The sequence below is a fragment of the Cetorhinus maximus genome, chromosome 3 (genome assembly GCF_964194155.1).
Source record: "Cetorhinus maximus chromosome 3, sCetMax3.hap1.1, whole genome shotgun sequence".
Classification (NCBI taxonomy): Eukaryota; Metazoa; Chordata; class Chondrichthyes; order Lamniformes; family Cetorhinidae; genus Cetorhinus; species Cetorhinus maximus.
The window spans coordinates 11,165,900-11,189,173 of record NC_135881.1 but is presented as its reverse complement, the minus strand read 5'-3'; the positions used below and the strand labels follow the sequence as shown (position 1 = coordinate 11,189,173).

At 42.0% G+C, this 23,274-nt stretch overlaps 1 protein-coding gene across 3 annotated transcripts in view; it reads right to left on the bottom strand.

Moving 5' to 3' along the window:
• Nucleotides 1-312: 312 nt before the first annotated feature.
• Nucleotides 313-23,274, bottom strand: part of ctdspla (CTD (carboxy-terminal domain, RNA polymerase II, polypeptide A) small phosphatase-like a) — a 190,745-nt gene continuing 167,783 nt past the window's right edge. For all 3 annotated transcript variants that reach the window (XM_078536481.1, XM_078536488.1, XM_078536494.1), the window contains 4 exons: nt 19,513-19,569; nt 9,036-9,128; nt 4,114-4,299; nt 313-1,271 (listed from right to left, as the gene is read on the bottom strand). In XM_078536481.1, coding sequence (XP_078392607.1) covers nt 1,146-1,271; nt 4,114-4,299; nt 9,036-9,128; nt 19,513-19,569 — 462 coding nt within the window. In that variant the 3' untranslated portion in view covers nt 313-1,145. The remainder of the gene's footprint in view (nt 1,272-4,113; nt 4,300-9,035; nt 9,129-19,512; nt 19,570-23,274) is intronic.

The following is a 23,274-nucleotide window of genomic DNA, read 5'->3' as shown; positions in this document are numbered from 1 at the left end:
GGAAGCATCGAGTTTTGGCAAACCTTCCTGGCACTCTATTTAGGTTAAAAAAGGGAGAGGAAGGATGGCATGGAGGTTGGGGAGAAAAGGAAAAAACTATTCATCACAGTATCTGGCAGCACCATGATATTACCCGAGTACTTGGTAGCTCTGGTAATGATTCCAGCTTCTGATCCGTCCCTTATCATGTCATACTGCAATGGCTGCTTATAAGTGTGACATCGGTAACCCTAAACCATCCCTATATTTAAAATAGTAATTTTTAAAAAATCATAATTTGGTGTCCATGAACTATATTTAAGCCAATTGGTATAAAATTTAAAAGTTTAATGACTCTGGAGACTTGTACCCAGCACTTATAATTCAACGTGTTCAGCATAAATAACAGTGCTCATAAAGATTAATTTTTGTTTTTTTTTGTTTTAAAACATACAGTCATTAAAAGATAAAAGATCTCTGGAATATGCGGTGTACAAAAAAAGTAACTTTGCTTTTTTTTCTCATCTAAAATTATCAACTTTTTTTTCTTCAAAAAGGCACTTCATTCTGCAAAAAAGAGATCACAGAATCAGGTCAGCTACTGTAGATCAGTGTGACTGTCTGCATAGCAACAACCAAAAAAATAAACAAAAAAAGAGGAAAAAAAAATACTTAAGAATATTACAGAACTGCCCAAATGCTTGTTTTTGGTAGGTAGAGAGAAGGAAAAGTTTTCTACTCAAACTGTAGTCCAAAGCAGGTTTTCCGTTATGCTTTCTACATGTGTTTTCTCTGATAGTTCTTCCTTTTTAAATGAAGTCTGGTCATCTGCGGCTTCCCGACATCAGGCTTCGAGAAGCTCAATGGACGTCAATCACTGTGTCCATCGTGAGTTAATGGCAGGGCCGCTGAAGTGCTTCTTGTCTGAAGATATTTTCCTCCTGCTCCTCCTCCAAAAGTTGCAGTTCCGATCCAAACACAGGTGCGTGAGGCAGGGGAAACTGAAGGAGGTTTTCCTTTTCTTTTTACCAAAAAAAAATGCTACGCTGCGAAGGGGAGTGTGTGGGGGGGGGTGGTGTTGTGTCAGGGCTATGGATGGGCGAAATAAAAATTGGGCAAGAACAAAGTAAAGAATCTGCCGCAAGGACACGCCCGGAGCACAATCGCTACCTGCCGCGGAGATTCTGCAGCATACTGTAAACATCCTCTTCTTTACTCAGTCCTTCAAAGAATGGAATCAGATCAAACAACTCTGTGTCCGACATGTCGTCGAACCAGGACTGCACAGGCACCTATTTTAACAAGAAGTGAGAAAACATTTTGATTAGCAGGTGGGCTGATATTCTACTTGATAGAAGACTTTGACAAGGCAACTCAGAGGATTTTTCTTTTTTTTTTAAGTTAAATAGGCTTGCTTAATTCTTGAGATGGGGGAGTCATTGGCAAGGCCAGTGTTTATCACCCATCCCCAGTTGCCTGCAAGAAAGTGGTGGTGACATGCCTTCTTGAACCATGTGGTGAAAATACTCCCACAATGTTAACAGGTGAATACCAGGTTTTTGACCCATCAACAATCATGTATGTCCAATTCGGGGTAGTGTGTTGATACTCAAGAGGGGTAATTGGAGGTGATGGTGTTCCCATGTATCTGCTTGCCCTAGTCCTTCTAGGTGGTGAAGAAATGGCCCCGTTTTCTGTGGACTCTAGCTCCCCTGCTGTTATGTAGTCCCCATTCCAGCATCCCATTACCCCAACTGAGTCTTATCTGCCCTGCCCAAAGCAACCCACTTTCCAACATATCCCATCAAATGACAGTCAGGAACCTCTGATTCTTTCCGCTTTTCTTCATCAACTTAGTCCTGGGAAGTGGAGACCAGCTGTAGCACCTTGACTGCCCTTCCTCATCTCCATTAACTGGATCAGGACAGGCCAGCGAGCAGTCTGTGAAAATCTCACAAACGAAGTGGAGGAACCACAAGGGGAGTTTTTTAAAATAAAATCATAAATGAGAATGTCAGGGCTGCAAGTTGTACACTTGTTTAAAGCTCTGCTTAGGCTGCACGTGAATACTGTGTTAAGTTCTAGGCACACTGCCTCACCTATTGGCCTTGGCGTGGATGCAGTGCAGGTTCAGCAGAATGATATTAGGGCATAAAGGGTTAAATTATAAGGGCACATTGCATAAACTAGGCTGATATTCCCTTGAGTTTAGAAGATTAAGGGGTGATTTAAATGCTTAGAGGACCAATAGGATTTAACAGGGTAGATGGAATTGAAATACAGATTTGATTGAAAGGCAAAATAGTCTTGAGGGGCTGAATGGCTGACTCCTGCTACTAATATTCCTAATGTATTGAGTGAATCACTCATTTTCAGAAATTTTTCCAAACCAGAGGTTGCCTTTACAAAAAAAAAGGCTTTCCTCTCTTTATAACAATGCTTTGATCAGTTCCTAAGATTCAATCTGAGAGAGTGAACCCTGCTAAAAACAAACCCCATATTTCTTTTGTGTGATTAACAAAAAGCACCAGAACCATCAACTTTGGGGAGCCATAAACTTAGCTTTGACACGCTCAAAGTAGAGAGATCGATATCATGCTCCTCCTTCCTCCCTTGGTGGCCAATACAGAGGTAAGGGCAGCCAAGTAGAGAGAAACTGTTTCCCCTGGCAAATGGGTCAGTAAGCATGGCTCACAGATTTAATATAATTGACACAGCTAAAGGTGAAACAAGAATTGCTTTTTTTTTAACCTCATACAGTGGATTGTTTAGATCTAGAGCGGACAATTGGAAAGGACGGTGGAAGGAGGTTCCATAGAATCTTTCAAAAGGCAACTGGACATGTACCTGATGGTTTATTTGCAGGGTTATGGACAAAAATGTTGGCGCATGGGCACTTCAGCAGAGCTCATGAACAGATTACATTCCAAGACAGAGACTTCTACTTAAAGTCTTTAAACAGGAGAATTTAAACTAGTTAATTTAACAGTAATGTTTCCAAACTCAGAAGACCTCTGATTAATAAAATGCACACAAAATGGAAGGTCAAAAGTATTGACCAAACCTGTGAAATCCAATGTAATAATTATACCTTCACAAAAAGCACCTGAAGGTGGAAACCATGCAGCAAGCAAAACGTTGATGTTTACCTGGGATTGGGAAGTGAGGGCATGTCCGATGTGGTGTCCTTCAGATAGTGTGAAAATTACTCTGAATGCCAATAAATTAATCTGATGAGCACGTGAGAAGTCAAGAATTGTTTAAGGCTTTGAGAGCTTTTTTTTTTGAGGAGGTAACAAAGCAGGTCTATAAGGGTAACGCATTTGGTGCAGTCTACATGGATTTTAGCAAGGCTTTTGAAAATGTCCTACATGGCAGGCTGGGAACAGAAAATTAAAAGCTCACAGGATCCAATGGAAATTGGCAAATTGGTTTGAAAATTGGCTCAGTGGCAGGAAGCAAGGAGCTATGGTTGACAAGAGTCCTTGTGTCTGTAAGCTTGTTTCCAGTGGATTTCGCTGGACTCAGGACTTGGGTACCTTGCTGTTTATGGCATATATTAAAGATTAGATTTAAATGTAGAAGACATGATTAAAAAGTTTGCAGATGATATGAAAACTGGAAGTCTGGTTGATGGTGAGGAAGGCTGTAGTTAGATATCAATGGACTGGTCTGGTCACTTGGGCCAGAAAATTGGCAAACAGAATTCGTTCCAGAGAAGTATGAAATAATGGATTTGGGGGGGGACAAACAAGGTAAGGGAATGCACAATAAATAGTGGGATTCTGAGAAGTGTAGAGGAAAAGTGGTGCCTTAGGGGAGTGCATGTCCACAGATCCCTGAAGGTGGCAGGACAGGCTGGTAAGATGTTTAAGAAGGTATACAGTATACTGAAAGCTTCAGTTCCAGGTGGTAAAGGTGGGCTGAAATGAGTTACACGAATAAAATCAGGCTGAAAGTGGGATGAACTTTTGGATGTGTGGCAAGGAGGAGGGGGACCTGCGTGATTTTCCTGAGGCTCTGCTGAGACGCTGACATAACTTAAAGGAGAATTCATTTTTACTCAGCCCTCTGCAAAAGAAGAGCTACTTAGAAATGGAGCATCTTTGGTTATGAGTGGAAAAGAACACTCACTGCGTTTTCTGGATGGAAGATGTAGGATGCCGGTGAGTTATCCACTATAATGACCTTGCTCAAGTCCCTCCCTAGCCGACTGAGATCTTTCACGTAGTTTCCTCTGTGGAAAACGCATGATTCTCTGAACAGCCTGGCCCTGAACACGCCCCAGCGATCCAGCAAGTCTGCCACAGGATCTGCATACTTTGAGAAGGAGGGACAAACAAAACAAGTTAGATCTCAATGGCTGACACAATACGCTTCAAAACATTAACAATATAAAAATGGGGTCCTACATTACAAGCCCATTTCTAATTGGAGGGGTAGTTAACCTGTTCAGTTGTGAAATATGTGCGCATAGTCAAAAACAACAAAGCTTTTCCTTTTTAATAAAAACTTTGCTTGTTACTTGGCTTTCGTGTCCTGACTGGTCCCATTGTTAAATGGGTTGATAGGCTTATGCAAGGTGACACAAGATAGAATTTGAACGTTCCACTTTCTTTCAGGTACTGAAACTACATTCTTCCATCAAATTCACAAGCCTTGTGCAGGGTTAGAAATGAGATAAAATTCATTTAAACGACACTTCCAAAAGCAGCTATCAATGAATACCTTCAAAAGGCAGCTGGATTGAGAGAGGCACTGAGGGTTTATACTGAGAAATTAATAGCACTGCCCTAATTTTGCAGGGAGTTGGAGAACCTTAACAGCACAGGAGGCCATTTGGCCCATCACATCTGTGCTGTTTGTTCAAAAGAGCTGTCCAATTAGTTCCACTCTCCCACTCTTTCCTCATAGCCCTGCTTACTTTTCTTTTAAGGAATTGAAACCAATGGTATTGATAGCTGGCAGAATATCCGAGTGAGGACTCGAGATAGAGTGGGATGATTTGCCTTTTCTTGCTCCAGGTTTTATGTTCTTAACCCCTCTTATATCATCACGTTTCTTCTGCCCTGATGGTAAAGGGCTGACAGTGATGAGGTCATCACTATTGTTAAAAAAACACCATAATCATTGAATAATTGAATTATCTATATATGATCTATATATGATCAATATATTGATAAGAACCTCTTCTGATAATAAATTTTATGATCACTGATTTAACATTGAGTGTCTCAGCTACCAGAAGGACAGAACTCTGTGTCACCAACCTCTATGTTAAGGTCAACACTGACTTCTAGTGGAATGAGCAAAGAAAACATCCAATTCAAGGTTAAAACAAGGCTAGGTGTGCCCGTGTTTGCATGTTCAAATCATGCCTCCTGTGAATTTTCAGGATGGTTATTCACTACGTGCATAATATAGAATGCTTCTCCACACACCTAGTATCCTGCTCAGTTTTTCCTCCCTTCCTGAAATGAATGAGACCAAGAGAAAAAAAAAGTTTCAGCAGGAACAGAGACTGAGCTCAGTTTATTAAATCCACGGCCTCACATTTGTTCCATGTTATAATGCTCATTTTCCATTCCCCGCCCCCTTAAGCATGTTCAGGGCTTTTCCCAACGCTAGTTCACAGGTGGGTTGGAAATCAAACAAGTTGCACAATGTCAATGAAAGGGCAATGAAGTCAGGGAATATAAAGAAAATAAGAATTAGGAGCAGGAATAGGCCAAATGGCCCCTTGAGCCTCCTCCACCATTCTATACAATCATGGCTGATCTGCTTCAGCTCCATTTTCTCACCCCCATATCCCTAGGTTCCCTGAGATCTCAAACATCTGTCTATCTCAGCCTTGAATATGCTCAACGATGGAGTATCCAAAGATTCACAACCTTGAGAGAAGAAATCTCTCCTCATAGTGTTAAATAATCGACCCCTTATCCTAAGGCTATGCCCGTGTTCTTGACTTCTCAGCCGGTATCTACTCTGTGAAGCCCTTTTAGAAGGTTGTATGTTTCAATGAGTCATCTCTCATTCTCTAAACTCCAGAACAAGCCCAATTTACTCAGCTGTTCATAGGCCATCCCTCTTATTCCAGGAACCAATTTAGTGAACCTTCGCTCTACCATCTCCAAGGTAAGTGTGTGCTAGCCAATACTACAACATTGCAAGTTTTACTTTGCCAAGAACAAGCAGGAAACAGCTTACATATAGAGACATGAACAAAACAGCTGTGAACAGTGACTCCACTCTCAACAGGACGACAATGACAGTGGTGCATCTCACATACATGTTACAGCAAGGAAACAGATCTCTCAGATCAAATGAATCCTGCTGGAGTTTATGCTCCACACCTCCTCCCACCCTACCTCATCTCACCCTGTCAACATAATAGTCTACTCTTTTCCCGATCATATCCTTATCTAGTTTCCCTTAAATGCATCTATGGTATTCACCTCAACTACTCCTTGTGCTAGTGAATTCCACATTCTAACCATTCTCTGGGTTAAAAAAAAGTTCTCCCAAATTCCTATTGGATTTATTAATGACTATCTTATATTTACGCCCCTAGTTTCGGACCCTAGCACATAAGTTGGTGAGAATGGCACAAAATAAAGCTCAGATATTCCAATGCACACTAAGAGCGTGGCAATTTTCTGCTAAGGCCAAAGGGAGCAGAGCTTTGGTTAGCTAGGATGCTAGGGTACGCCGGCACGGCTGCACAGGTGAAATATCTGGGCAAGTAATCTACCCTTGCACAGCAACAGAATCAGAAATTTTGCAGTGCAAAAGGCCACTTGGACCAACGTGTCTGCACCGGCTCACCGAATGAGCGATTTACTTAGTGCCATTCTCCTGCCTTCTCCCGTAACCCTGCACATTCTTCCTTTTCAAGTAACCTTCTAATACCCTTTTGAATGCCTTGATTGAACTTGCCTCCACTACACTCTCAGGCAGTACATTCCAGACCTTAACCACTTGCTACTTGAAAAAGCTTTTTCTCATATCGCTTTTGCTCCTTTTGCAAATTACTTTAAATCTGTGCCCTCTCGTTCTTGATCATTTCATGAGTGAGAACAGTTTCTCCCTATCTACTCTGTCCTGATTATACCTCTATCAAATCTCCTCTCTGTCTCCTCTTCTCCAAGGAAAACAGTCCCAACTTCCCCAATCTACCTTCATAACTGAAGGTCCTCATCCTCTGGAACCATTCAGAATCACAGAATCTCACGGTGCAGAAGAGGCCCTTCAGCCCATCGAGTCTGCACCGACGCGTGAGAAACACCTGACCTACCTACCTAATCCCATTTACCAGCATCTGGCCCATAGCCTTGAATGTTATGACGTGCCAAGTGCTCATCCAAGCGCTTTTTAAAGGATGTGAGGCAACCCGTCTCCACCACCCTCCCAGGCAGCGCATTCCAGACCGTCACCATCCTCTGGGTAAAAAAGTTTTTCCTCACATCCCCCCTAAACTTCCTGCCCCTCACCTTGAATTTATGTCCCCTTGTGACATTCCCGTGAATATGTTCTGCATCTCTCCAATGCCTTCGCATCTTTTCCAAAGTGCAGCGCCAAGAGCTGGACACAATACACCAGTTAAGGCCAAACTAGCATCATATATAAGTTCAACATAACCTCCTTGCTCTTGTGTTCTATGCCCTATTCATAAAGCCTACTGGTATGTTTTTTCAACCATGCTCTCAATCTGTCTTGTCACCTTAAATGGCTTATGCACATATGCACCCAGGTGTGTCTGCTCCTTCACCCCCTTTAGAGTTGTACCCTTTATTTTATATTATCTCTCCTTGCTCTTCCTACCAAAATCAATCACTTCACATTTCTCCACAATGAATTTCACCGCCACCTGTCTGCCCATTCCATCAACCTATGTCTTTTTGAAATTCTCCACTATCCTCCTCATAGTTTCACGTTTCCAAGTTTCATATCAGCTGCAAATTTTGAAATTGTGCCCTGAAAGGTTTAGGTCATTAATATATATCAGGAAGAATAGGGGTCCTAACACTGACTCCTGGGGAACCTCACTATAAACCTTCCTCCAGCCTGAAAAACATCCATTGGCCACTACTCACTGTTTTCTGTCACTCAGCCAATTTAGTTTCCATGTTGCTACGACCCTTTTATTTCGTGAGTTATAACTTTACTCTCAATTCTGTTGAGTCATACTGTATCAAACGCCTTTTGGAAGTCCATGTACACCACATCAACAGCATTGCCCTCATCAACCCTCATTGTCACCTCTTCAAAAAAACTCCAGCAAGTTACTTAAACATGATTTTCCCTCAAGAAATCCACGCTGACTTTCTTCAATTAACCCGCATTTGTCCATAAGACTATTAATTTTGTCCCTAATTATTGTTTCGAGAAGCTTTCCCACCACTGAAGTTAAACTGACTGACCTGTAGTTGCTGGGCTTATCTTTACAACCTTTTTTGAACAAGGGTGTAACGTTTGGAATTCTCCAGTCCTCTGGCACCATAATGCCAGAAATAATGCCGAAGGCAGCTCTGGATATGCATTTAAAATACAAGCAGGAGATTGGAAGAGAGGAGGATTGGGAAGCATGAATATTTTTCAAATTGCATGGGGTTTGTAGCTACACAGTGAGCTGAGCACTTGTGCTTTCTGTTGTCCTCCTGTAATTCTAGAGAACTGAACTGCTGGGGAAACTAATAACATGGCTATGAACAGATGCTTGCTAAAAAAAAAATCCACTACTTCTAGAGCAGTCATGGCAACACACAAGACTCTTGAAAAGGCCACACAGGCCAAGTCAAGGGCCCAGGTAGCCGTATTGCCATGCGTGTGGGGAAAGAACTTACCCGTGCTATAGCCATCAGGCAGTGTGAAAAAAAACACACACAACGAGAATAGAAACAAACAAGTAGAAAAAAAAGGTTAAAACAACAAATGAACTTTGCAATTTCTTTTTACAAAATACATACATATGCTAACAAAGCTTTTATTTCCCCAGAGACCTATTCATACAAATGCAAAGAGACAGTTAGAATGCTTCTGTAATGCTGAATGCTTACCTTAGCTAGACTGGCTGTAAAGAGAACACATTCAAAGAGTTGCCCCATCTTTTGCAGAAATAGGTCAACATGCGGCCTTTTCAATACATAAACCTGTGAATACAGACAACAGTCAAGAGCTCAACAAACAAACCTCTAATTTTGTTTTTTGCATCTATCACAAAAGCTACAATAATACTAGATATTCTTGCAAACTTCCTTGCCTAAATGTTTCCCAAAATAGAATGCAAGATGAAGCACCAAAGAGTAAGTTGAAGCTGAAAAGGGCTGTGTATGACAGATGTCAGGTGGATAATACAAATGAGAATCAGGCTGAATACAGAGAGTTTGAAGGGGCAGTGAGAAAAAAAATAAGAGAAGCAAAGACAGAGTATGAGAAGAAGTATTATTTGCCCATAGATAAAAGCAAAATACTGCAGATGCTGGAAATCTGAAACAAAAACAGAAAATGCTGGAAAAACTCAGCAGGTCTAGCAGCATCTGTGGAGAGACAGAGTTGACGTTTCGAGTCTATCTGACCCTTCTTCAGAGCTTCTTAGCTCTGAAGGGTCATATGGATTCAAAACATTAACTCTGTTTCTCTCTCTACAGATGCTGTTAGACCTGCTGAGTTTTTCCAGCATTTTCTTGTTTTGTTTCATTATTTGTCCATCTCTGGTTGCCCTTGAGGTGGTGATGGTAAGCTACCTATCTCGGACTGCTGCAGTCCATGTGGTGTAGGTACACCCACAGTGCTGTTAGGAAGGGAGTTCCAGGATTTTGACCCAGCGACAGTGAAGGAACGGTGATATGTTTCCAAGTCAGGATGGTGATTGGCTTGGAGGGGAACTTCCAGGTGTGGAACACCATAGATGGTGTTCCCATCTATCTGCTGCCCTTGTCCTTCTAGATAGTAGTGGTCGTGGGTTTGGAAGGTGGTGTCTAAGGAGCCTTGGTGAATTTCTGCAATGCATCTTGTAGATGGTACACACTGCTGCTACTGTGCATCGGTGGTGAATGTTTGTGGATGTGGTATCAATAAAGCGGGCTGCTTTGTCTTGAACAGTGTCAAGCTTCTTGAGCGTTGTGGGAGCTGCACTCATCCAAGCAAGTGGAGAGTATTCCATCACACTCCTGACTTGTGTCTTGTAGATGGTGGACAGGTTTTGGGAAGTCAGGAGGTGAGTTACTCATCACAGGATTCCTAGCTCTGACCCACTCTCGTAGCCACAGTATTTATATGGCTATCCAATTTCTGGTAACCCCCAGGATGCTGATAGTGGGGGATTCAGTGACAGTAATGCCATTGAACATCAAGGGGCGATGGTTCAATTCTCCCTTGTTGGAGATGGTCATTACCTGGCACTTGTGTGGCATGAATGTTATTTGCCCAAGCCTGGATATTGTCCAGGTCTAGCTCCATTTGGACATGGACTGCTTCAGTACCTGAGGGGTTGCGAATGGTGAACATTGTGCAATGATTTGCAAACATCCCACTTCTGACCTTATGATAGAAGGAAGGTCATTGATGAAGCAGCTGAAGATGGTTGGGCCAAGGACACTACCCTGAGGAACTCCTGCAGTAATGTCCTGGAGTGGAGATGACTGACCTCCAGCAACCACAACCAACTTCCTTTGTGCTAGGTATGACTCCAACCAGCGGAGAGCTTTCCCCCCTCCCGATTCCCATTGACTCCAGTTTTGCTAAGGCTCCTTGATGCCACACTAGGTTAAATGCAGCCTTTATGTCAAGGGCAGTTGCTCTCACCTCACCTCGGGGATTCAGCTCTTTTGTCCATGTTTGAACCAAGGCTGTAATGTAACATCAGGCTGAATGGCCTCCTTCTGTGCCTGTATCATTCCATTAGCTCTCAACATAGCACAGCCATGAATATCCATCAAATAGAGGCTGGTGTGGAAGGAAAAGTGACTCAACCTGTTTGCTGGGCTTCTCCCCTGAATGATATGTAAACCTATAGGATGCATTCAACTATTCATTTGGCTAACAATTGCTTAGTTAACTTTCTAGCCTGGGTTCCTACATTATCGGAAACAAATAATATAAATTTTAAATTACAGGGTTAAAAGGGTGGTGGCAGACAGAAGATGGAACAGCTAGAAAGCAATGTCAAGAGAGTCAGCAAGTTTCATTGGGCCAAAGATGTATAAAGTTGATTCTGAAAACATGGAGAGTCTGAAAGAGGGCCCTGTTAAAATGTCAACGCAAATATAGGTAGTGCAGAATTTGGGTCTGCAGTTAACTGAGCTGAAGTTCTGCTTGTTAAGAAATAAATTAAAGCACCAAGGGGAAACAAGTGACGGCCTAACTAGGCATAATATCGAAATATGTTGCACAAGGCTAGACACCAAGAGAGAATCCACAAAATATAAATATTTAAAGTTTGATTCAACTAAGAAATCTATCAACAGATTTTGGAGACTCCAATCTGAACGAGAAATCAAGACTAGATTCAGGAAACCCTAATCTAAGTCATTGGCTTTCATTAAGCAGGCTGCAAATTGGAATGTGTTGATGTCCAGATGTCATACTGAACTGCACCCTGTGACCCACCACAACTGTTGAGAGGCGATAGCTACTAATAAGATTCTACCGCTTCCTTATTGTTATGGAGTCCAACCACAGTTTGGAAGGAAAATAATGTGTCATGAATATGCCTTTCACTGTTTGTTCACATCTTTTGATGTCTAAGAATTATAAGAATAAAAGAAGAAACTATCCCAACACCCAGGCTAACATATTCTTGAACAGAAACGCAGAAAATTGTTAACTGGGGTTCCTTCTTTCCTGCAAATGTCTTTGGTGTAATTTCAGCTTGACACTTGACTCTGTCAATCTGGTACATGCCCAGCTAAAATGCCAAGAGAATACCAGGGGAAACTCAAGCTGAAAGATGGAATGGGAACATCGAATTCACGCACTACTGCAATACTAACTCACGCACCAGCTTGTCCTGTATGAACCCCATTGGGTCTGGAAGTGTTCTGGAGTTAACCTTTCGTTAAATCAACTGACCACAAATTGACCACTTGTCCTGTTGACTGTCAATGGAGATTGCTGTAATACAATCAGTGGCCACCATATGAAATCCACGGATGAGGTACCAAGACTTAGTGGCTAGGATTGGAAAGCTCTATTGGGTGAGCACGTTCAGCTGAATTACTCATGCTCCAATAGAAGCAACAGGGAGACTTTGGAAATGACAAATGTGGCAAATGCGTAAGTTACTGATCCATGACTCTCCAGGATACTGAAATACAAGGTCTACAGCAGTTAACCAGCCCCCAGATACACTGTCTTAATAAACCGATGTACTGTGACTATTTTAAATTCCTCCATTTCAGGAATTCTCATGTGTCGGTGCAGACTCGATGAGCCGAAGGGCCTCTTCTGCACTGTGTGATTCTGTGAATTGAATTAGAGCCCTTGCATCTAATTCAAAGCAAAGTCTTTCTGGGGATGTCATTTCTAATAGGAACTTTTTGACAGGGATGAATTATTTCTATTGCCCCTGTTGACATTCATTTGTCTGTCTCAACTGACAATGTAGCTCACTATTAAAGATTTCTGCAGCTTGTGCAGTCTTGCCAACCCACTGACTCTTGAAGGAGCGCTAGTCAAATGCAGAGCTCAAGTTTCTGAGAGCCATGTGCCTGCAGTAATATTTTCCCCATATAGCCACAATGTTCTGTGCTGATCCATATGCAGCACCCAAGAAAAAGAGGAATATTGGGTCTTCAGCAAGAGACCTGGCAGGAGCTGCTGGTTGTGGATATCAAATTGAAAGCAATGGGCTATTCCAGCTGCCAGAAAAAGCCAGCTACTGAACCAGGCTTTGCCACTACGCAAGTTGAGCAAGCAAGGCTTTTAAAGGGAAAAAAGCCACTTGATACCTCATAGATTCACCTGGTTTTATTCTTAAGATTCCAAGAGTTCATTTGACTTTCTCTCAAGAATAACTTTCCTGTCAGAAGGTAACACAGCAAATGCTGCTGTAGTTTTCACCCAAGTGATTCTAAACACAGCCCTAAGTATCTCACTGCAGAACTCAGGAAATGGATAAAGGGCGCACTTAATCTTCCACCAGCGCCTTTGGAAATACCGTGATCAGCTTCAACAACTGCCTGGAACAGAAATAGCCTTTGGTGAACAAGACCTTCCCCATTGTCTCTGGCACCATGCCAACATAACAAGGTCATCCCATTATTGGTAAATTCCTTGGCCAAAGTATATTGGTGTTTGGACTCTGCTGGTGAAGCTCGAGGTGGTGGTCTCATGGCCAGAGGGGGTTTGAAGTGTAACGGTTGAGCCCATAGTTGGCATGTTAAACAAGAGTTCTGTTGAATTGGACAGACTCTTTATTCTGTCTATTTTAGGGCAAGGTACTGATCATTTGCAGAAGTTGGCTCCAGCCTTTGCAGTCATGCTCTATGGGCTTTTTCTGGTAGCTGGAATAGCCCATTGCTTTCAATTTGATATCCACAACCAGCAGCTCCTGCCAGGTCTCTTGCTGTAGATCCAATATTCCTCTTTTTCTTGGGTGCTGCATGTGGATCAGCACAGAACATTGTGGCTGTATGGGGAAAATATTACTGCAGACACATGGCTCTCAGAAAGTTGAGCTCTGCATTTGACTAGCGTTCCTTCAAGAGTCAGTGGGTTGGCAAGACTGCACAAATCTTTAATAGTGAGCTACATTGTCAGCTGAGACAGACAAATGAACGCCAACAGGGGCAATAGAAATAATTCACCCCTGTCAAAAAGTTCCTATTAAAAATGACATTTCCAGGCTTGCCAAAGACTTTGCTTTGACTTAGATACAAGGGCTCTAATTCCTCGATAGGAATGTGGTAATGAAGAATTGCATGAAAACCACCTACTTGGTAAACTATCTTTGTAAAATCCAGGGGCCAGGTCCACTTTGCAGTCAGGGCCTTTGAAGCTAGTAAATTTAAGATGTGGATACCTCTTGTGCTGATGCCTCAGTACATTTATACCTTTGGTAAATGAACCCTTGAGTAGTTCCTCACTATCTTTCTACTTTTTCATGATCCCGGTAGGTAGATGGAGGCATTTTGAAGTGATCCCTTTGGTTTCTGCTGGTTTACCTTGTATTTAGCCTTTATTTATTCCACCTTCTAGAGGAAGTCAGATGAGATTTCCTGGCATGTCATCTGGGAAATAGGGCTGGGTTTCCCCCAAGGTTTTCTAGGAACCTCACTGGAAATCTTTGGATCTTCTCAAAGGAGGGAACCCACAATGAAGTGAAGTGGAGAGAAAGCATTTACACACAGCTGGACGCAGTTTAGTCTGTAGGGTGAGGAGCATGCAAACCCAAGCTTACCTCAAGGTAAAATACATGTTCATCCAACAACAACCAATCTCTGCTTATAGATAGAGTTCTAGTCATACTATAATGTCAGTGATTTGATGCATATTCTGTGATGTACTGTTTAGGCTTGCTGTGTTCCTCTATCCTGCTACTAAATCCAACACTTCTTTGCATTTTGCAAACCAAATGCAAAATTAGCTAGTCACAGGGTCACGATTAGGCAACAAGTATTTTTGTACAGTCGTTGGGAGAGTCATCAACTATGAAAGCACTGCTGTACTCTGCACAGTGTTTAAAGCCTTGGAAAATGTTGATGCTGACATACTAACCCAATGGAGGCACTCAGTTTTGATATATTGCATACTTATTTGTTTTTGCCGGCTTTACTTGCTCTCCATATGACTGTCTAGGATGTCTAAGGAGTAAATGATTGGTAACTGATGCTGCAAATAACCTAAAGATACAGCTTTGCTTTTCTATGCTTGGCCTGAAAGACTGAGTCTAGAACTATAATTCATGGAGGTTCACCATCTGGTAGCGACACACAAGTCTCCCCAGGAGCCTCAAAAGAAACATGGAACACAGACACATGGCTAAAAAATAAAGATTACGGTGCTCTGTCTAATCTAATCTACCACTTTAGAGGGAGTGGTAATAATTTTCTAAACTTTGGTGAGAAAGCTGCTTATTACAACCTCAGTATGTCCTCTAGTGTTTTACAGCCATAGTACTTCTGAAGTGTAGTCACTACTGTAATGTAGGGAATTTATACACAATAAGATCCCACAAACAGCAATAAGATAATGACTAAATAATCTGTTTTAGAGATATTTGTAAATTAGGTACAGACAGCAGAGGAAATTCCCACACACACAGCAGACAATCAGCATCAATCCACTTTTTCACATTTGGTAATTTCTTGTAAAGTAACAGTAGCTAGTAGTTTTCTCCGATTTGTAAATAGTTTCTGTCTCTTTCCTTAGAGGGAAAGTAAAATACAAAACTTTTAAAACCTCAATTTACTTCACATCATTAATTCATGCTTCATACAGTCAATGATGTTCCTCTGTCTTCAGATGCAACATTCTGTGTACTGTAACTGCCCCCTAGTGCAAGTAATCAAGAATAGGCCAACCATAAGCTACACAGCCTATCCTGGATTACTTGAACCAGGTCCCAGTCTGGTCATACATCCTTCGATGGAAGACATTGTCCAACGCCGACAGGCTCCAGCGTCCTGAGTATCACAGCCAGTGTAATGCATGAACCATGGCATTGATTTAGTCTTGCACCCACAGACAGATATGCAAAATACACAAGGGGGCATAGCCTTAAAATTGGAGCTAAGCTGTTCTAGGGTGATATCAGGAAGCAATTCTTCACACTAAGGGTAATGGAATCTTGGAACTGTCTCCCTCATAGGCTGTTGAGGCTGTAGATGAATTGAAAATTTCAAAACTGGGACTGAATTTTGTTTGGCAAGAGGATTATGGTTACAAAACGAAGGAGGGTAAATGAGTTAAGATACAGATCAGTCTTGATAATTATTTTTAGTGGTACTCAGCGTTCTGCAAGTTGCCTCCCTTTTTCATTCTTAAAAGGTACTGCACACAGAGCAGGGCAATCAGTGGCTCGATCCTCACTCCATACTGAACTGGTTGGTTTCATGTGAGGTGGCAGTCAAGAGCTACTTCTGAGGGAGAAATGGTCAGGATTTCAATTCCTGATTATCTAATAATGCCTGTTGGAAGTTCACGTGTGCGAACATCAGGTAAAAAGATGCTAAGCTCAGTTACTGATACTCTTATCTCTAGACTCACAAATGATGGAGAACCTTGGGAGAGTGGGCAGTGCCCATGTGTTGTAATCCAAAGTCTCAATAATAGTAACTTATCTTAGCACAGCATTTCCACATAAAAGTACATCCCAAAATAATGAGAAAAGAGGCCAAAAGCACTTAGGGCAAAAAGAAAATGTTGAAGCTTTTGACTGAAGTGACAGGGCAGAGTGATTTGGGGAAGGGTTTCAGAGGGCATTGGCATTGTGACTAAGATAGACTACTGATGGCAGAACAGAGAAAGCAAGTTATGAACAGTAAACCAGGCGAGCAAGGACACTTGTTGGAGATCATCCTGGTCAGAAAGTGAGAGGCAGTGGAGGGCTTTGTAAATGAAGACATTTTGTACTTGTGTTTCCTCTTGAGTTTAATAATGCGCTGATAGCCATGATATTACTGTCTTGCTATATTTAAAGAACCTAAATAACATCTTTCCATAATCTTGCTCAAGACTTATTAGTTTAAATACTCAGGTCCTCTTAAGTCTAGGAGATAGGAAAAACTTCCCTTCTCTCCATTTAAATAATAGTCACGTGAATTTAGTCCCATCTGCAGTTGTTAGTCCTTTAGCCCTTACCGCTACCATTAACACCCATTTTGTCCTTTTGTTCATGACATCTTTGTCAATCTCTCCTTTGCCCCCACCTATTGCTGGCCTTCTATCCACCCCCGCTTAAACAGTATAAATTTAATCACATTTTTACTTCTCTTTAGCTCTGAACAAGTGTCATACGGACTTGAAACGTTAACTTTGTTTTTCTTTCCACAGATGCTGTTAGACCTGAGTTTTTCCAGCATTTTGTGTTTTTGTTTCAGATTTCCAGCATCCGCAGTATTTTGCTTTTATGCAGTTGTTAGTTGATTGACTGCTTTAGTAAAGGAGCTGAACATTTTGAGTTAACTCCCAGGATTTCCCCTACTGATGTGGTTCCAGGAAATCCCACTCCAACCTCCCTCAGCTGCCGATCTATGTGAATTGTCACAATACAGAAACAGTTCAGTCAGGAAAAAACTTTGGTGCATGATAGAGAAATGGATATATGTCTTCTCGCACAGTTCATGTATCATGGAATAATCTGATAAGTTCAGCTGATAAGTTCAAAGAGTCATCCCAGAGGGGACTTTACGGAGACGTACATAAAGTAGAACATTATTTGTGGATAGGGTAAGCCGACTCAGGTTGCGTAGGGTACATTCAGGACAAATGCGTTCTTTACACAGCTGGAAGGGAGGATTTGTTGAGGCAAGGGCATTGAGCTAATTTAACAGCTGAATTCTGCAATAGGAAAATTGCAGGATTGACATTTAGGCTGAAGGATGTTCTAATCCAAACTATCTCATTTCACCCTTACTTCAAATATTTCTGTTTAAACAAAATCAGGTGAATTTCTTTGCTCAAAGTGAGAGACTTCAGCTGATGGGAATAGAACATTTTGTCATAGGCTGTCAGCATCACACCCCTTTACAAAAAGGATAGCACAGGCTGTATCCAAACCGAAGCAACACCCAACATTGTGTACTAAACACAATGCAAAAACAGCCTTTTCTGCATTAGTTTTCATCCAGTGAAATGTGATTTCAGAGATAGTGCTTTGCTTTTATCTCTCAACAGTAATTTGTTTTATGGCTTGAAATTATGCTAATATTTATGACGCATGTCACAAGTGGAGAATATTCAAATGAGTGAGATAAGCAATGTTAGCATTAAACTGTGCTTGTAAAGCTTTGAGCTGTAAACCATTAGAAACAGGGACACCTACAGACAGCAAAGGACTTGCATTCCACCTGTCTGGGAAACAATTAAAATCCAAGTCCCAGCAGAGAAGCACTGATTTCAGAACCCTGTGCACTATGTTGTCAGACACTTGACCTCAATTTCTGCCAGAGTACATAGTAGAGTCACCAACTCTGCACAAATGGTTCAGTCCAGCAATCGTGTTTTGCTGCATATTCAGTCACAGATTAAACCTAAACTCTTATTTCACAAAAGGAAAACAATTATTCTAAAAATACTTCAGGCCTTACACTGCTCCATTGTGATCCTGTAGCTAAATTATCTATATCTAACCCCTTAGTCATACTGCAGTTTAGCTGCTGCCAACAATTCAGATGTAGTAAAGCAATGTCTGTACAAAAGGCTTACAATACATCTGGATGATGGGGGAATTCTAACCATCCCTTCCCTGCCCAGGGAAATGGACTGGGGCAGTTAAAATGGTTCAGGAGAAATCCCCGTTTGCTTTCCACCCCAATCCTGTCTATTGAAATTTTAAATTGCAAACTCCAGGTATACTCACCCAAAGCTGCAGGGCCTTAGATGGCATCATCCAGGCCCAACATGCTATGTCAACCAGCGGCTTGTGCAAGGAAGCACTCGTGGTTTCTCCAGCTGGCAAAACTGGTCGGGCACAGCAGCCAGGGCCAGTAGAGGAGAGTTTTTATTTGTTTTTCTTGTAGGCCAGGAGGAACAGAAGTACTCCCCTGAGTAGCACAAGGAAAGCTTGGGCTCTTCATCCTCCTGCTGCTTAGGTCCCAAGCTCTGGAGTTCTCTCACCAAGCTTCTCCACCTCTATACCTTTCCTCCTTTGTGACGTTTCTAAAAACCTACCTCTTGGACCAAGTTGGTCTAAGTTGTCTTTTTGTGGCTCGGTACTGAAGCTTTGCCTGCTAGTGCACCTCTGAAATGCCTTGGGATGTTTTGCCATTCCAAAGGTGCTACATAAATGCACGCTGTTGTTGATCCAAACCCAAATAGTCATTGGAGTAAGTGCACTTGCCTGAGTAGTGAGCCATGTAAATGTGTGGTGAGTCTAATCACAGCCCGATTGTCAGTTATGAAGCAGAGGTGTGAACCCTGGTACTGGTGGTGAGGGAGAGACCCTAATGAGGCAGCCACATGACACCAGTGACCACAGATGCCTGGTATGCAATGTCCAGCCTCTCAAATATAGTTTGCTTTAGAATTTCTTGTACAATTCTGCCAATTTCTGAGCAATTATCTACGGGAAGTGAGTTACCTCTATCCTACTCTTAACAAGCTGCATAAACGTGGGATTCTTTTAATCTGCAATCACCTCCACTTCATTCTTAGTTATTTCATTTCACAGGTTTCCCATCCCTACAGCTGCACCCCTTTCAATACTGTGGTCACTTGTGATTCTGCAAATGCCACTCCCGCATCACTCAACTTGTGTAAACAGCTTGGTTTCTCAACATGATGGCAGCTTGATCCAACGTCCAGCCCTCGTCCCTCTGAACTTTGACCATTTTGTATAATAAAGGATGCATCATTTACAATAGGATTCCTTACCTGGTGAACAGTCCCATCTATCTCAACAGGAACAATGAAATCAGCATTGTTAATAGGCTGTAAATAAACAAAAGACAGTCATTATACATCACTATTAAACATGCAAACTAATTCTGTTAACATAGTTTGACTGCAAACACGTACAATTGAAGCAGTCTGTTTGCACTGGGCTCTTATTTGTCTTTATCCCATAGACAACACAAATAAATCTGAGAAACGACGTGCTTGTGCGGAGTTTCCTATCATTTTCCATGTGGAAATATAAAACCAGGGAATTTCTTAATGCTTCCTAATTTGTTCACTGTGCACACTTGATGCTTACATTTCAGCTGGGAACAGATAATTAACTAAGCTAAAGTTAACCGGTTTCCTCTCAGGCCAGGCTATACCGTGCACTCCAAGGTCGTGTGTGTGGTTATGCCTCCATTCGTTACACACTCTGACTCGTGCTGAGCTACAGGTTTGAGGTTCTTTTCCTCCTGCGAGACCCATGGAGGAGCAGTGAGTGCTCGCAGTGTTCAATGGCAGGAGGATCCAAGGCTAACCACATCCATCTTCCCCCATTGCCACTTTCACTAAATGAGCCCTTGCAGAGCAATCAGGAACCAGAGTGCCCCACCCACCCCTTCCTGGCCCAATTATTTAGAATGTCCAGCTCTGAACAGGCCATTTAGAATCAAAAATTCATAGAATGGATACATTGAAGAAAGCTATTTGGCCCAACTTGTCCATGCCAGGTCTCTGCAAGAGCAATCCAGTTAGTCCCACTCCCTTGTCAGTTTCCTAAAGTCTTGCAATTTTTTTCTCTTCAATTCCCATATGAAAGTCCAGATCGAATCTGTCTCCACCACACTCTCAGGCAGTAAATTTCAATCCTAACCATTCGCCGCGTAAACTGCTTTTCCTCACTTTACCTTTGATTCTTTTGCCAATCACCCTAAATCTGTGTCCCCTGGTTCTTGATCCTCCTGCCAATATGAACAGTTTCTCTCCAACTACTGTGTCCAGAACATCTCATGATTTGGAGCACCTCTGTCAAATCTTCTCTTAGGAGAATAATCGCAGTTTCACCAATCTATCTACGTAACTGAAGTCCCTCATCCCTGGAGCCATTCTCATAATTTTTTTCCTGCATATTCTCTAAAGGCTTTACGTTGTTCCTATACTGCCAAGAATTGGACACCATACTCCAATTATGCCTAAACCAGAGTTTTAGAAAGGTTTGCCGTAACTTTTATTTGGCCAACTGAGCAATGGTGTTTATGTGCCACATGAGCCTCCTTCTACCTTTCTTCATTTAACCCTATCAGCATATCCTTACATTCTTTCCTTCCTTGTGTGCTTATCTAGCTTCTCCTTAAATGCATTGTGCTATTCACCTCAATTACTCCATGTGGTAGAGTTCCATGTTCCAGACACACTCTGGGTAAAGAAGTTTCTCCTGAATTCACTATTAGATTTATTAGTGGCTACAGGATGACCCCTTGTATTGGTCTCTCCACAGGTAAAAACATCTTCCCGATGTCTATACTATCAAACCCTTTCAAAATTATAAAGGCCACTCCTCAACTTTCTCTTGACTAGCAGCCACAGCTTCTTCAATCTTTCCTGATCATTATAACCTCTCAGTTCTGGTATCATCCTTGTAAAAATTCTAATACCCGTTCCTGTTGCCTACCACCAACTTCGCAGAAAAACTCAGGATGGGCAACAAATTAGGAACACAGGGAATAGAGCCATTCAGCTTTTTGCGCCTGTTCCACCATTCAATAAAAACATGGGCGGATGTGTATCTTAATTCCATCCATCTACCTTGGCTACTAACCTACCCTGTACATTTTGACAGCATCCCCTACATCCAAAAAACAAATGAAATGAACGAACAGTTAAATCTGTATTTTTTTTTGTGTGGTGTTGATTTGAGAGGTGAATGTTGGTCAGGAAACCAGGAGAACTCCCTGTTGTCTAATCACATAGGTCCACCTGTTCTGCCCTCAGTTTAACTCAAGGCAGCATCTCTGATGATTCAGCACTCCCATAGGAGGGTCTGGGAGGGTCAGCCTAGTTCATAAGCTCAAATCATAGCAGGGTTCGAACCTTCAACTTTCTAAGGGGGCTGCCAACTGAGCCAAGAGGATAAAACTTATGACTTAATGGGTTTGTAAGGATGAATTACTTGCTGTTTTTTTTTAACCAGTTGAGGGTGGGGGCAGCAGAAGGGAGAACAGAATCCAAGGTAAACTTTAGTTTTTAGAAGTATGATGGGGTTCAACAGTGTAGATGGAAAGATGTGTCCACTCGCCAGGGAAGTAGGACCGTAAACATAAGATAGTCACTAACAAATCTAATAATACCTTGGGAGGATTTTCTAATTAAGCAATTCACTCAATATGACAGAAGCTGTTGTTTTGGGATTTTTTTTAAATAACTGAATGCTTTCAAATGGTAAATCAGAAGAAACTTTTTTACCCAGAAAATGACTGGAATGTGAAGCTCATGACCACATTGAGTGGCTGGGAGAGAATAGCACAGATGCCTTTAAGGGGAAACTGGTGCGAGAGAGAGAAAGGATTAGAAGGGTACGTTGATAGGGTTAGATGAATTTGGGTAGGAAGGGGGGGGTCCTGTGGAGTACAAGCACCAGTGCAGACCAGTTGAGCCGAATGGCATGTCTCTGTGCTGTAGTTTCTACTAAGGTTTAGCTTCACAGTCCTTTTAGTTGATTTTAAAAAGTTCAAATAGTAGAAATTGAGCTTTTGGATCAATTTTTGCATGTATGATAGCATGCATCAGTACATCTACTCAGCTGAACTGCTAAGTAAACACAGACTGACCAAACATTTACAATTTTCCAAAGTGCAGATTGTGTGGTTACGACAGCACCAGGCCACACACACAAAAAACAAACTGCTGCAATGAAATAGCGACCAGGTGAGGGCGCCCACAGGTTAACAGCAGTAAGCTGACTCCATGGTGCATCGCTGGGTAACAGCCATTCGTGTAGGATTTTCACATCACAATATAATGGCAGCTAAGAGCTTAAAAGCAAGGTTGTGCAGTCAAGCCTGCATTGCCTGAGTTTCCAATACCATGGAGGCATTTAAAGTGATTTTCTCATTAAACAATTCACTCCATGATGAAAGTTGTTGTTTTGGGATAAATTTTTTTTATGTAACTGAGTGTTCTCAAATGGTAAATATTTGTTTCACACTCATTTAAATAAAAAAAAGGTGAAAGGGCAAGGCCCATGATGCAGGTTGCAACAAGGTCAGAAAGAGCGAAATACCATGTAAACCAAGTAGTGATCCTTCTGAAAGTTCTTAGATTATAAGAGGAAGGAGTTCCAGAGAGTTCTGAGATTCTGGGAATTTAAGGGCAGAGGATGATGAATCCAATCTTAATTTTAGCACAGTGAGGACATAGGGAGGAGGGTGTTATGTGTAGGGTAGGGCGTGCAGCTAACTAGAAAGGAAAGCTTGGAGGAGTGTCGGCCTTAACTGTATGAATAAAATGGAGAAGAGAAAGGAATTTTTGATTCTGTCTGTAAGAGAGGCAGAGTGAGAGAGAGAGAGAGAGAGAGAGAGAGAGAGAGAGAGACAGACAAAAAGAGAGTGGCAAAGAGACAGAGAGAGAGGCAAAAAGCGAGTAGCAAAGAGACAGAGTGAGGAGCAAAGAGAGAGAGAGGCAGAGAGCGAGAGAGAGAGGGGGCAGAGAGAGAGAGAGAGGGGGGCAGAGAGAGGGGAGACAGGGGGCAGAGAGAGT